Raw genomic sequence first — 15,183 nt, forward strand, 5'->3', positions numbered from 1 at the left:
CAGCAACTTAACCAAGAAGACTATAATATTGTCTCCCCCACCAGTAGTACCCTTGCTACTCTCCAGTTGATACATACGGCTGCTTCCTCAGGGATAGGTCTGATGAGGTGGTTTCCCTGTACCCACACCTTCGGTAAAGGAAGGTTATGATCCATTCTTTCTTCTCCTGGACCTTCACCAGTTTTTTAGTTTTTGAGAGTTTTAACTTCTTTTTAGTACTTTTCTTATTTACATCATTGTAGTAATTATGTTCTCTTGGTTCTGCTTTGCATGAGTTGTTATAACTATTATATATTTTCTTGAATTCCTCATATTCACAATTTCTTACCACACAGTAATATTCTGTTACATTCATTTGCCATAGTTGGGTGTTTGGGGTTTCAGGTTTTATATTTTTTTTTAAGTTATTCCACAATCAATTGTGCAAATTTGTATCATTTCTTTCCTACCACAAAGACTATTATGAATATTTTGGACATTTCGTTTTTGTTGGAAGGAAAATATTTTGCCAGGCTTTCTGCTCTTGTCTCTTCTTATCCCTTCCCACCTGCTCTCCTCCATTTCCCCCCACCTTTTTTTATAGTCCTACACCATCTTCTTTGTTTTTTTTCTCCTCAGAGAATTCCTTAGCCTACTATCTCTGCTTTGAGTTTGGCAGATTATTCTGGGAATAAGTTCAAACTTCCTTCCTCCTGCCCTTTCTTCCTTCCCCCTTTACTATACACACACATTGAAACTTGAGTTAGAGTCTGAGTTCTCTAGGAACTTCAAACTTGTGGGTACTTAGATTGTCTAATATTCAGGCCACTTTAAAGCTCTCTACCACTGACCTTTGTTTTAGAGAAGGAAAATTCTTGTTCCTCAGAATTTCATCAGGATTTTCGTGGTAATGCTATATTTTTCCTGAATTTTTCCAATTATGGAGATCTCTGGAAAAAAAAGTTTAAAAGTGGGCCTCATATTTGGCAAGATTTTAAACCACTGGAGTCTGATTCTGAAAAAGTGACCCTGCCTTAACCAGGTTTTGCCAGTGCTTTAGTACGCTAACAGCCAGTGTTAAAATAGAGTCTGATCATTTCAAATTGCAAGTGAGATTTGAAGATAACTTAAGGTCTAATACAAACGGTCTGTATCATTCCCCTTTCTTATTGTACTCCTAGAATTTAGTCCTTACTCATTTGCAGCATGTAGAAACTTCAGTACTTCATGGGACTTCCCCACCTTACTTTATACTTGCCTTTTCTGTGGTTTTAAACTTTGCCCTATGGCAGTCCCAAACATAGGTTCATCTATAAGGAACTAGGGAAGAATTACACTAAAATTAGAATGCAAATTGACATTAAGGAAAATATGACTTTCATGAAAACTTTTTAAGTTATTCTAGCATTGTAAAATTAGTATATATGTGTGTATATATGTAATGTTTCTTTTATATATACAAATATTTATGTTGTCTTGTCTTCTCTATTAGAATGTGAATTTCTTAGGACAGGGATTATGTTTGTTGCTTCCTTTGTAAATCCCTCTTTCCTTATGGTACTTTTGCAGGCAGTATATGTTTAAAATTGGATTAAAATTGTAAGGAATCCATTGGCATAAAAATAGTAAATTTGTGTCATGCATTTTAAAGTTTAAATGTTATTCTTATTGATGCTTTTTGTTTATATCTCCTTCATTTCCAAATATATCCTCCCAAAGCAATCTCTTTTAAAAAGATTTAAAAAGTAGTTTCGTAAAACCATAGGAACACATTGTGTCTGACATATATGCAATGTACCCCTGTCCCAAGTTCAATTTCATTTTTGTGTCACATTTACATTATTGTAGTAATTGTGTCTATTGTTTACATTATTTTGCTTGCTTCACTTGCACGTATAATTTTAAATTACTTTAGTTTATCCTTTTTCATTTAGCATAGTTTTTGTTAGAAAATTATAGTGCTGTTGATTGTTGTTTTATATGTTAGATCTGTAAAAATGTGATTTCTTTATTTTTCTAGTTACTGGACCGTTGTCAGAATTACAAATAGCTTATGTTTGCAGAGAAACATTACAGGTACTTCTATATATAGCTGGAAAGATAATTTGACATTAAACTGTATAAATAAAGCTATATTATAATGTAGTTATGGTCCTGCCCAAGGGCAAGGAAATGGCTAAGCTAAATTATTGTTATCTCATGATTAATTATTACCTTATTCTGAGAGCCTCGTTTTACCCTCTGCTAGGTTACTGAATAGACAGAGTTCACATAAACTCAATTGCTAAAAATGAGGTGGGGTGGGGTAGGGAGGAAGACAGTTCTGCTTGAATATCCTCTGACTTCTGGGCCTCAAATGGTTTGAGCTGGGGAATTCAAGGGACTGAGATGAATGCGTGAAAAGACCACCAGTCCTGTCTGCAGCTCTGGTTGTGTATTACCATTACCCAATACTTCAGCGTTTTTGTACCACTAGTGCTTTGAGGAAACTGTCTTGTTAGTATTATGGTGTGGGTTACCAGTAGATACTTGTGTCCCTCTTCCAAAGCATTGAGGAAAGTTGGGTTGATTTGACATCTGAGAGAAAAACATGGAGAGCTTGGTGGCTTTTAAGATTTCCATGAGTTAATGTATATATTACTAGCCATTTTCAACATCAGTCACACATTTTGCTTGACCCAGGAAAACCTTATCAGCCAGGAAAAAAAAAAACAAATGCAGAAACTTTTTAATTAACAGTGCTGTTACTATATAAAAGCCTACCAGAAAGCCTGTTATTGAACCTGGCAGATAATCATTTTATCACTTTAAATTTAATTTTTTTTTTTACAAATCAGTACAATTATTATTTGGTATATTAATTTACAATTGAGGAAATTGTTGATTTTTATGGCAGTAGATGCCAAATATCTAATCTCCTTATTTGTTTTCTATTAGCTTGTTTAGAAATAAAAACAACTTTCAACTGATGCCATTTGTAGACTTTTTGGCTGAGCAAGAAGTCATTGCAAAGAAAGTCAAATGTCTTTATAATTCTTATTTCCTGCATGGAGAAATCTATAGTACAGCGATATAAACATATGCGTGTGTGTATTTAACATGCCATCGTAGATAGAAAGCTAACCTCAAAGCCAAGAAGACCTCAAGCCAAATCCTACCTCTGACACATACTGGCTGTGTGATGTTTGGCAAGTTTCTTAACTTCCCAGTGCTATAGACCATCACTGGGTGGGACCAGCTCCCAGCCTGGGGACCAACCCACAACATTCTCAAGTGCAGCCAAACCTGTAATTGGGAAATACTTAACAAAATAAATAAAAATACAACAAGACGTAGACAGCATCCATTTTAAAATTAAATCAACATGCAGGCCTACAGAAATATTTATGTACAAATTAGTGGACCCCTGTCTATTTGGGTTTGACACCACTCTTAAGTTTTCATGCTGACCTTCCCTATACCAATAAAATCACAGGTCTAGTCCTTGTCACTATCCTTATCACACATCAGACACAGAGAACTCAGAACAGTGAGCAGATTGTTTTGCTGCTATTCTCAAAGCTGGTTATGGCTTTAAGTAGTAGAAATAGCTTTGAATTGGGTGTCAAAAGACCTAGATTTTATTCCCAATGCTTCCAGTAACAAGGTGCATGACCATGAATATGTCACTGATTCTTTCTTATCCAAATCTTTCTCTGAGTAAATGAGATGAGTGATTTCCTGACCTATTGGCTCCAGACCCCTTCCAAAGCTGGAGCGAAGGCATTGTAAAGTTTTTCTAATGGGGGCTCCAAATATTCCTTTGAATCAATAACTAAGCGTACTTTCTTTAGACTGAACAAATAGCATGTATCACAATATGTATATATTATTGCTTTTGTAATTGATAAAAAATTCTTTAAAAATATAACTGAATTTCTGGTAGCTTTTTTCTCAATCAGTAAATATTTCTTATACTTAGAAAGGTTGGGAACCACTGGACTAGATGACTTACAACTTTAAAATTCTTTAATTCTGATTAAGAGCTACTGCCTTAATTAGAGTCAAGCAAGATTCTCCTAACAAAAAATTTCACTTATTCATTCAATAAACATTTACTAAGCACCATGTGCCAATATACTATGTGCTGAGGACACAAAACCAAAACGATCTTTGTCCTGAAGGAGCCAGTATTCTATAGGAAATGCTGGGAATGTTTGATTTCTTTCTTTCTCAGTTTGCCCCTTGTCTCTTGCTTACTATTAGCATTACTTTTCCCTTTGCCACCCTTCCACCCTAATTTAATTAGTTGTATTGTTTCTGTGTGGAAGAATGAGTTATAGACAGTTTCATGTAGACTCAGCTTTCCCCAACCCTTGCTGGTTTCCATCTCCAATAGCAGGACAGATCCGTGTGACCTGAATTGTACTAGGCCTGAAGTTCACTCTAGAAATCGTCCTGGCATGGTGGTGGTAGAAAGCAGGGTCCAGGTTTGCTTTTCTGCTTTGCAGAACCATAGCTTGACCCTTTGCTATTCCTTTAGCCCTAAGGCTACAGGCCTCCACTTTAATATTCTAAGAGTCAGTACATTAATATGGCTTGATCATCTCAGATCTAAAGTAAGATTTAAGAGTTATTGAAGCTTAACTACCCTCCAAATTAAACACATAACCTAATTGCCAAAGGTTAAATTTTGATCTCTTAACCTAAATATTGGGGATGAGGAGTGTTTACCTTAATTTAGAATGGAAAATAAACAGTTTTAATATTTATTTTTCATATCGAGGTTTATATTTCCATACAGTTCTCAAGGTTTTATGTAGAGTATGTAAAGAAATAAACTTAAGTTTTTAGGGAGGCAGCCTGATGCAGAAGTAGCACTGAATTAGGAGTCAGAGGACCAGATGTCAAATTTCAGTTCTGCCAAAAAAATCATTTACTTCACCTCTCTAGACTAGTTAACCCACTGGGTCGATTGAATTTGACCCAGAACTTGAACTAAACAGAACTTCCAGTTCTATGATGTTTTAAATTTACATGCAAATTCCCTAAATTGCATTTAAATTCCTTAGTTTGTTTAACTTTTGTTCTTTGGAGACCTGCTCTGGCTGAGTGAACTGGAATTGAATACTACAGGAAAAAACAACCAAAAAACATGAGTTAAGACTTAAGTAATTTAAAGTCCTGACATTCCTGTAAACTCTGTCCTCTGGTCCTCCATCATTATTTAATTACTCTTAAGTCCTTTCATTCTCAACTTGTAGATTGGGGAAGGCTTATTTACTGCTACCAAAGAATGGGTAGTTGATTGCATCTTGATAATGAGAGAGTATATTTGCTGTATAGACTGACTCTCCCTACCCCCTTCCCCTCAAGCCCTGCTAACTGGGGAGAAAATACCCTACCTTTTTTTTACTCTACTTTTATGCTTACCATTAGACCATAGCTCTCTCCTGATATATGAGGTAGTATGAAGAATAGAAGTCATAGAATTTTAGACCTGGAAGGAGAAGATCCAGTCCATGCATTTTGTAAAGATATTTTAATTTGTTACTCCTTACTATGTATTATGACATAATATATTTAATCACCCTTCTTAGTTGAAGATGATTGGGAAAGTTTCTTGTTTGTGAATATGTATGGTGAGAAGGGAAGACAGGAAATTACTGGAAGGACTAGCAAGACCAAGTAGGCCTTTCTGAATATGGAGAATGATAATTTAGTAAAAATCTGGTAATTTCATCCAGGAGACATACTGAAAGCCTTTCAGAAGTATTAAGCCGTGATCAATAAAAGGAAATATTTATGTGGTATAATACATAATTCTCTATCAATTTCACTCCCCTGCAAGTCACAATCATACTAAATGTTTTCAGATCAGATGATTTTTAAAAACTTTTATTTTTTTAAAGCCTTAGTAATAGCAACCCTCAGAGCTAATTAAACTTTTTCCCCTTTTCCTCTTCCTGTCCCCCTCCCCAATATTTCAGTTTTCTTACTAAGCTGATGATTTAATAGAACATTTTTGATTTGTTGTTGTTTTTTACTTAATTGATGTATATATTTATTTTGTTTTTGTCACTTTTAGGGTCTTGCTTATTTGCATACTAAGGGGAAAATGCATCGAGATATCAAGGCAAGTTAAAATAATATTTAAATTGATATGCTTTTCTGTAAAAAGACATAAAAATGTGTAATCCTAATTCAGTAATGTTTGTTTTTTGCTTTAGGGTGCAAATATTTTATTGACAGACCATGGTGACATTAAATTAGGTATGTTATTTTAAGATCCCAATTTATTACTAAATTTTTAAAATTACTATTAGACTTGTGTGAGTAGCTGAAAATGCTGGTGCTAGGGAGGCTGAGGCTGATGGATGGATTGCTTGACTTGGGGAGTTCTGAGCTGCAGTCAAGGTAAAGCTGATTGAGTGTTTGCACTAAGTTTAGCATCAGTCTGAGGGGCTCTTGGGAGCAGAAGACCAGTAAGCTTCCTAAGGAGAGAATCAACCTAAATTATAAAGAGTAAGCTAAAACTTTGGTATGAATCAGCAGTGGGATTGGGCCCCATGAGTGTGGTCATTGTTCTTCCAGCCTAGGGGTGAGAGGGAGACAGACCCAGGCTCCTTCAAGATAAAATTTAAAAAAAAAAATTAAATTCTCTATAAATTCCGAAAAGAAAAAAAAATGTCAGGGAATTTTCTTGTTTTCAAGCCTTGTGAATAGAAGGTTAAACTTTAAATAATGGTGTTTTAGATAGCTGCTCTAGTTTTATATTCCATCTCTGATTTATTTGCATGTCTCCATTGTATACTATGTGATTTTAAATTTGTATTGTGTTGTAGATGCCATTTTTTTTTCTATTAAGATGAACAAAATCCCCAAATCTCTTTAGAAAGTAACAATTTGTTTTTTCGTTTTGTTATTTTTTTAGCTGACTTTGGTGTGGCTGCAAAAATAACAGCTACCATTGCAAAGAGGAAATCTTTCATTGGCACTCCTTATTGGTAAGAAATGGTCTTAATTGGATTTAATATTTCATCATTTGTTAAAGGTTAGGATCTACCTTAAGACTGTTGAATATATATAACTTTGTAAAAGTTTGATGCTTTACTTCTTAACCCAGGGTCTATGAATTTTGACAACTAAGTTTCAATAAAATTAGCTTCCTTTGTAATCCTATGTGTTTTATTTTACCTATTTACAAATATTATTTCTAGGCATGGGTCCATAGACTTCCAAGGCTGCGAAAGAAGTCCGCAGTATACAAAACGGTTAAGAACCCTTGATCTAGGAGAGAAAGAAATCATTTGACATTGCCAGAATACTTAGATCCTCTCTGGCTTGATTATAAGCTAGGATTTGATATATACAATTGGAAATTGTTTTTCAGTGCCCTGTTCTTCCCAATAATAAATCAGTAATGATTCCTGATTTCTCCTGTTATAAGCACCACTGAGAGTGTGGGTGTGAGAGCTTTTACTTCTTGAATCCGCCCTTTCATTCCCACTGCCGCCATCCTGCTTCAGGCCCTTGTCCCATGACTAAACTATCAAAGTAGTATTCTCATATTTTTCTCTGCCCCTGCCCTTACAGTTTTTGGATCCCAAGCATCTAGCACAGAACTTTGAAATACTAGGTACTCAGGAAATATTTGTTGTTGATGATATTGTGACTATTTGTACCATCATAGCTCTGTAGAAGGGCCTAGATGAATTGTGGGAACTACCAGTTTATGAGGCACAAGGTCAGAAGAATCAGTGAGGTTTAGTGCTTCCTGGAAATCAGTAGTGCTCTGTTATTGTTTTGTTTAAAAACTGTCAGCTCCCAATACTACTCATGTGCTGGGGAGAAGAGTGGAGTAAGAGATACAGAAGTCATACCACAAGAGAGGAGAGCTCCCAGGGCTGGCAGTGAAGACTGTAACCAAGAGCTTGTTTAAAGCTTTGTAGATATTTAAGTAGGGTAATGTAGGGGTAAAAAATCCAGAAGGAAGGAGGAACAATTTATCTTTCTTACACAGCTTGTTTGTTGATTTTCCTGTCAGTACTTTTTAGGCCTCTGTAAAAGTTCTAACTGCATATTCCCTTCCCCCAATTTGAGAAACATTGTTTTAAAAGACTACGTGAGGGGAAAAAATCCTTATACTTTAGAGCCACTTTGTACTGTAGGAGTTGTTCTAATTTTCTTTGATAACATTTTTAAGAACTGTTGTATATAACTATAAGGAACAGATTTCAGTTGTTAAGTTTTAAAAATAGAAAATTTCTTTTCATTGATGATACTATATTGAATTATCTATGTACCTATACATACATACACACACATATTGCAGGATGGCTCCAGAAGTTGCCGCAGTGGAAAAAAATGGTGGATACAACCAACTTTGTGATATTTGGGCAGTAGGAATAACAGCGATTGAACTTGGAGAACTCCAGCCACCTATGTTTGATCTTCATCCAATGAGGTATCTATTAAAATGCGAACACATTTTTGGGATAATGATCTTCTCTGATTCTTTGGAAATGCTAATAACTGGAACACTTCAAGTTTTATTTTCAGGTAAATCACAGGATAATAAAACTGTAAAAGAAATTTTGAAATAATCTAGTTTAAACCCTTTTTTCTGATAGGGTTATATCTGCGGCACTCAAGACAAATAAAGATGGAAAGTGTGCAGTTTGATAATTACATTCTAGTATGTAGCAGCTACCAAGAAAGTTTTTATTACATTTTGAACTTCTGGAAGCTGAACCCACTTTTCTTTCTTTTGTCCCCTCTTTGGAAATAGAAAAGAATTGATCACAAAAATGGTTTTCATATATTTCAGAACTGATTATCTGGCATGTTGATTTTTCCAGACCTTTAACTTTTTTTCCTTTCCCTTCCTTATTGATGATTTTGCTATGGATCTTCCCTAGGGGTCAGCAGGGAAAATATGAAGGTAAAAACCAAGTATCAGTTATGTTGATCTGGAAAAAATGAGACGAGGGAAGAAATTGAAGCTATTGGCAAAAATGAGTTTTGGATTTGGGAGGAAGAAAATTAGGGTTAGGGTTTAATTTCTTTCTTTTTTTTTCTTTTACTATAACCAATCAATCAAGCATTTATTAAGCACCTACTGTGTGCCAGGAACTCTGCTAGGCATCGGAGATAAAAGGACAAAAATGAAACAGTCCCTGTGGTCATTTAAGGAATTTAAATGACTTATTCTGTCAGTCAAGAAGATATGCATGTGTGTGATAAATGATTATATACAAAATAAATACAAAGTAATTTTGAGACTGAGAAAGGCTTTATGAAAAACAAGAGTTCATAATCTGGGGTCCGTGAACTCAGTTTCAAAAAATGCTTTTATTGGTTCCTTTGGTATTCCTATGTATTTTATTTTTAAGCATTTTAAAACGTTATCCTGAGGGAGGAATCTGTAGGTCTCACCGGTCTGTGGCAGGGAGTCCAAGACATACAGCAGGTTAAGAACAACTGAGTTTTTTAATGTGAGCCAGGCTTTGAAGGACACTAGGGATACTAAGAGACAGGTGAGGAGGAAGTACAATCTGGTGGACAGTCATTGCAAAGGCATGGAGACAGAGGATGGAAAGTCTTGCATGAGGACCAAGAGAAGTCCATTTTGGCTGGATTGTAGAATTCAGAAAGGGGAGGAACCTGTAAAGAGGCTAGAAAGGTCAATTGAGGTCTGATTGGGAAGGGCTTTAAATGCCAGAGTATTTACATTTGATCCTAGAGTCAAGAAGCAGCCACTGGAGCTCATTGAATAGGGGAGTGATGTTACCAGAACTATACTTTAGAAAAATCACTTTCCTAGATATATGGAAGATGGATTAGAGAGTGGAGAGATTTCATGCCATGTGATTGTTAGGATCCTATTACAATAATCCAGGAAAGAGGTGATAACTGTGAGTGGAGGGAAGGCAACAGATAGAAGAGATTTTGTGGAGATAGAAAAGGCAATATTTGGTAGCTGATTGGATATGTTGGTTGAGTGAGACTAAGGAGTTAAAGATGTTGCTTATGTTGTGAACCTGGGTGATTTTTACCTTAAACAGAAGTATGGAGGATTGAAGAGGATGGAGAAGAGCCAAGCCAGAAAAGTGAGAATGAATTCCTGCAAATGGACCTGGAGCTTGCCAGCACTCTGACTAGGGGAACAGCTGATTGATTTATAAAAAAACCAGAGCCATTCTCTAATAGATAAATGGTCAAAGGGTATGAACTGGCAGTTCTTAAAGGAAGAAATTCAAACTATAAACAAACATAAGAAAATGTTTTAAATCACTAGTAATAAAAAAATGCAAATTAAAACAACTCTGAAGTCAACTCATACTCATCAGATTAAGAGATCAAATAAAGAGGAAATGATTCATATATACAAAAATATTTATAGCAGCACTTTTTGTTGTAGCAAAGAAATGAAAACTTACAAGGATGCTCCTTAATTGTAGATGGCTAAACAAACTATGAATACACTGGAATATTATTGGGCCAAGAAATTTCAGAAGGGATGTATTCAGAGAAATCTTGTATGAAATATGAACAGAGTAAAGAGCGAAGTGAGCAAAACCCTAAGAATAATTTACATAGTAACTATAGCACTTTTTTAAAAAAGAACTTTCAGATTTAACTCTGATCAAAACCTTGACCCAGCCACTACTGTAGAGAACCCATGATGAAGCATGCTACTCACTGCCCAACAGAGAGGAAATAGACATCTTCTGGTGTAGCCATCTGTGTGGGGTTTTTTCTTTGCTATTCTTATTTTACACAAGGGTTTTTTTTTTTGGTTTGGTTTGTTTTAAAATTGAGGGAGATTTGGGAGGAAGAGGTGTATTAGCAATGATACTGCTCAAAAAAAGAAAGAACAGAAGAGAAAGAATAATCGAATCTTTTTAAATTCAAAGAAAAAAATATAGGGGTGTTCAGAAGAAGACACAGAAAAGCAAGACAGCTTTGAAGCTTAGGTGTTGAGATTATATTATTCTTTAAAAAGAAGTGCAAATTGTATGTGATAAAGATTTATGGCTTCATCTACAATTCACTCTTCATTTTATCTTTTGTATATGAAAGAGCTCATATTTCTTGATGTTTGTCAAGTTCAGGATAATAAAAAATTTTAAATTAAAATAAGAAACTATATAATCTTATTAAAAGACAACAACAAGAGAGCATATGAAAATCTTTTAGGATGCAGCCGAAAGTAATCCTTAGGAGAAATTTTATTAAGTGTTTTCATCAGCCAGAGAGAAATACCATAATAGTGAATTAGCAGTGCTACTGGAAAAAATTAAAATGCATACAACAAATTAAAAAACCCTAATCAAAAACAAAAACATTCTGAAAATTAAAAGAGAAAATAGAAAACAAAAAATATGAACAGATAAATAAACCAAGAGCTGTTTTTTCAAAATAATCTTAAATATAATTAAGCCTAGGTAATCTGATAAAAGAGAAAAAAATTACCATAATTAAAAAAGGAAAACTCATAACAAATGATAAAATAAAAGAAGTTATAGGAAAATAATGATGGTGAAAGCTAGCATTTATGGTGCTAAAATATTTCCCTGTGAAGTAGATACTCTTAATTCTTATTTAACAGAGTCGGTTGCTGAGCCTGAGGTGAAGTGACTTGCAGGGTCTCTGAGGTAGCACCTTAGGTCTTTGTGACTCCCAAGTCCAGTGTTCTATGCAGTGAGTTACCTCGCTACCTGAACTAAATGGCAATAACACCAATAATTTAAATGAAAAAGATGCTTATTTACACAAATGTAAAATGCCCAGTTTAACAATGTAAGAGGTAGAAAACTGAAATAAACCAGTCTCAGAAAAAGAAATTGAATATGCCATAAAGGAACTCCAAAAGATAAAAATCGAGAACCAGATGGACTTAAAAGTGAATTCCATCAACTGTTCAAATAGCAATTCTAGTTTTGCATAAATTGTTTTAAAAAAAAAGCAAGAGGTCCCATCAAAGTCTTCAAATATTAACTAGATCTGTGATTTTGTTCCTTCAGGGCCAGCAGATCACAGCCCCTACTCATCTGCCCACCTTAGACAGTTCTCATCAATGTCCTCCATAAAAGTCATCTACAAGGGGTCCTCCTCAGTGTTACTAGAGGTCTTCCTTATTTTTCCTGATATCTGGAAGGGCAACAGTGGTACACTGTGCTTTTACATAATAAACAGAAAATGTACAGTGGAATCTTATTACATTCTCTCCATCTTTTAGTCAGTTATGAGATAATCATCTAAACCAGGGAATAATAAAGAAAACTATAGATTAAGGATCATAGTAGAAATATTGAACAAAATATTAGCAGAATGGGGATAACAACATATGAAGAATATTATACACTATGAACAAATTGAATTTATACCAGCGATGCAAGGTTAGTCCAATGTTTTTATGATTTATTTGTTTATTGCATTTATATAATATTTGAGGTTTGTAAAGTGCTCTACATATATTTTCTCATTTGAACCTCATAATAACCCTATAAGGTAGGTGATATTACTATCCGTATTTACAGATGAGAAAACTGAGGCATAGAAAGGTTAAGCGATTTGCCGAGGGGTTACAGAACTGGTAGGTGTCTGAAGGAGAATTTTAACTCAGGTCTTTCTGACTTTTAATTTTATTCTCTATCCATTTTATGGATACTATCCATTTTATCCATACTCCGTAAATTAATTTACAGATTCAATATCATGCTAATCAGTAACCAGAGTTACTTTATAGAATTAGAGAAATATCTACAGTCAACTTGGAGAAGCGAAAGGTCATGAATTTCAAGAGGATTAATGAAAAAAAAAAAAGCAGAAATGAAGCAGATCTAGTGATGTTAGATCTCAAGGTATTCTGCAAAGCCCTAGTATCAAAACTATTGAGTCCTGGTTAAAAAAGAGAATAGTTATTTAGTGGAACAGATTATGTATATGAGACAAGGAAGCAGTTGAACATAGTACTATAATGTGTGAAAAAATCTAAGGCTAGTAGTTACTGGGTTAAAGATTCAGTATTCTGCAAAACACGTGAGAAAATTGGAAGGCAGTCTAGCAGAAATTAGGCTTAGAACACTACATGGAGTTCCAAATGGATACATCACCTTGATGTGAAAGGTCATACCATAAACAAATCAGGGGAGCAAAGAAAGTAATGTCTTTCACAGCTATTTATAAGAAAAGAATTTTTGACCAAAAGATAAGGGAGTGTCACAGGAAATAAACAATATTAATTAAATAAAATTAAAAGGTTCATGTACAAATAAAATCAATTATATTAGAATTGGGAGGAAAATTATTAACTAGGAAAAAGGCTTGTGACATATTTTTCAGTTAAAAGCTTAAAATCCAATATATATATATATATATATATATATATATATATATATATATATATATATATATATATATATATATATAAGGAATTGATACAAATATATGAGAATTGAAGTCTTTCAAGCAATAAGTACATGGTAAAAAGATACAGAGATAATTTTCGTTTGCTTTTTGGCGGGGCAGTTGGGGTTAAGTGACTTGCTTTGAGCTCGGGTTCTCCTGACTCCAGGGTTGGTGCTCTACTCACTGCGCCACCTAGCTGCCCCCAAAAATAATTTTCAGAAGAAAAAAGGCAAGCTATAAACAACTGTAAGAAAAAAGCAAATTAAAGTAAATCTGAGGTTTTACCTTGTACTTATCAGATTAGCAAAGATGACTAAAAAGGAAAATTACAATTGTTGGAAGGATCACGAAGGCTGTACGCACTAATGAGCTATTGGTAGAGTTGTGAACTGATCCAACCATTCTGAAAAGCAGTTTGTAACTCTGCCCGAGAAGTCTGATTGGCATAATGCATAGCTGAAGCTGATGTCAGGAAGACCCTGGTTTAACACTGTCGTAGGAATACCGTGTGATCCCGGGCAGATCCTGAGCCTCTGCCTCAATTTCTTCATCTGTAAAATAGGTGTAGTAATAGTTCCTACATTCCAGGATTGTGTGGGGATGGATGAGAGAATATTTGTAAGGTGCTTTGCAGACTTTAAAGTGAAGTTAAATGCTAGCTATCATTATTATTTGAGGGGGCAGGGCAATTGGGGTTAAGTGACTTGCCCAAGGTCACACAGCTAGTACATGTGTCAAGTGTCTGCAGCTGGATTCGAACTCAGGCCCTCCTGACTCCCGGGCCGGTGCTCTACTCACTGCGCCCGCCAGCTGCCCCCTAGCTGTCATTATTTTTCTCAGTGATACCTCAAAGCAATCAAATAGAAAACCTGAACAAAAACATGAACAGAAATAGTTATGGCCGCACTTTCTGTTGGGGAAAGGCTGAACGAATTAACGCTATGTGAGTGTCCTGGGTGTGGTTGCCCCAGATACTTACCAGCTGCTGCATGCCACTGTCCCAGTCAGTTTAACTTCTCTGTACCCCAGTTGCTTCATCTGAAAAATGGAGTAGTTGAACTGAGTGAATTTTGACTAAAACCCTGGGTTTGGAGAAGAGGCAGTAGAGGACATCCAACAATTCATTCTCATCTCTTCTATCTCTCATAATTTTAATAATTTTTATTAAGAAATTTTGTGGTGGTTTTTGCCATAGGTTTCCCCAGTATCTCTTCTCTTCCCTAAGGGATAGAGCCATTCCATACACCAACAAATAGTATTTTTTTAAAGAAAAAAATTTAGCATAATTGATCAATACATTGAACAAGTCTAAAAATATTTGCAGCAGTTAGTAAAGTTTGGTGAGGTGGAATCAGGGTGGTATAGTGACAGTCAGCAGTATTTTTGCCTAGCTCTTCCAATGCACCTCCTCTACAACAACCTGGAAAATGCGCTACACCAATTTCTGATTGGGAAAGCCAAGAAAAAACTCATAATGAGTCATTTTTTTCTCCAGTCCAGTGCAATTTAGGAAAACATGTCTTTGGACGCTGCTGTTCAGGAGCACAGCACGGTAATAGCAGCAGCAAAAGTGGATTAGGGAGTGTTCTAGCATCTGGGGACAGGAAGGGGACTTTGAGAACAACAGGGGAGCAAGCGCTGGGACAAAGCAAGATCCCAGGGGACCTTTGAAGCAGCACCAGGAGCAGGAATGGGTGCTATCTGGCAGATCTTTCTCCTCTCACTCAGTTCTGGCTCATAGATCCAAGGTGTAGAGTAGGACCCAGGCTGAGGCCTGAGCCTGAGCCTGTGTAGCCCCAGGAGCAGAGC

At 35.5% G+C, this 15,183-nt stretch overlaps 1 protein-coding gene across 2 annotated transcripts in view; it reads left to right on the forward strand.

Moving 5' to 3' along the window:
* Positions 1–15,183, forward strand: part of MAP4K5 (mitogen-activated protein kinase kinase kinase kinase 5) — a 157,697-nt gene that overhangs the window by 81,559 nt on the left and 60,955 nt on the right. For both annotated transcript variants that reach the window (XM_036750443.1, XM_036750444.1), the window contains exons 6-10: positions 2,000–2,055; positions 6,047–6,094; positions 6,189–6,231; positions 6,893–6,965; positions 8,294–8,425. In XM_036750443.1, the coding sequence (XP_036606338.1) occupies positions 2,000–2,055; positions 6,047–6,094; positions 6,189–6,231; positions 6,893–6,965; positions 8,294–8,425 (352 nt within the window). The remainder of the gene's footprint in view (positions 1–1,999; positions 2,056–6,046; positions 6,095–6,188; positions 6,232–6,892; positions 6,966–8,293; positions 8,426–15,183) is intronic.

The sequence above is a fragment of the Trichosurus vulpecula genome, chromosome 3 (assembly GCF_011100635.1).
Source record: "Trichosurus vulpecula isolate mTriVul1 chromosome 3, mTriVul1.pri, whole genome shotgun sequence".
Classification (NCBI taxonomy): Eukaryota; Metazoa; Chordata; class Mammalia; order Diprotodontia; family Phalangeridae; genus Trichosurus; species Trichosurus vulpecula.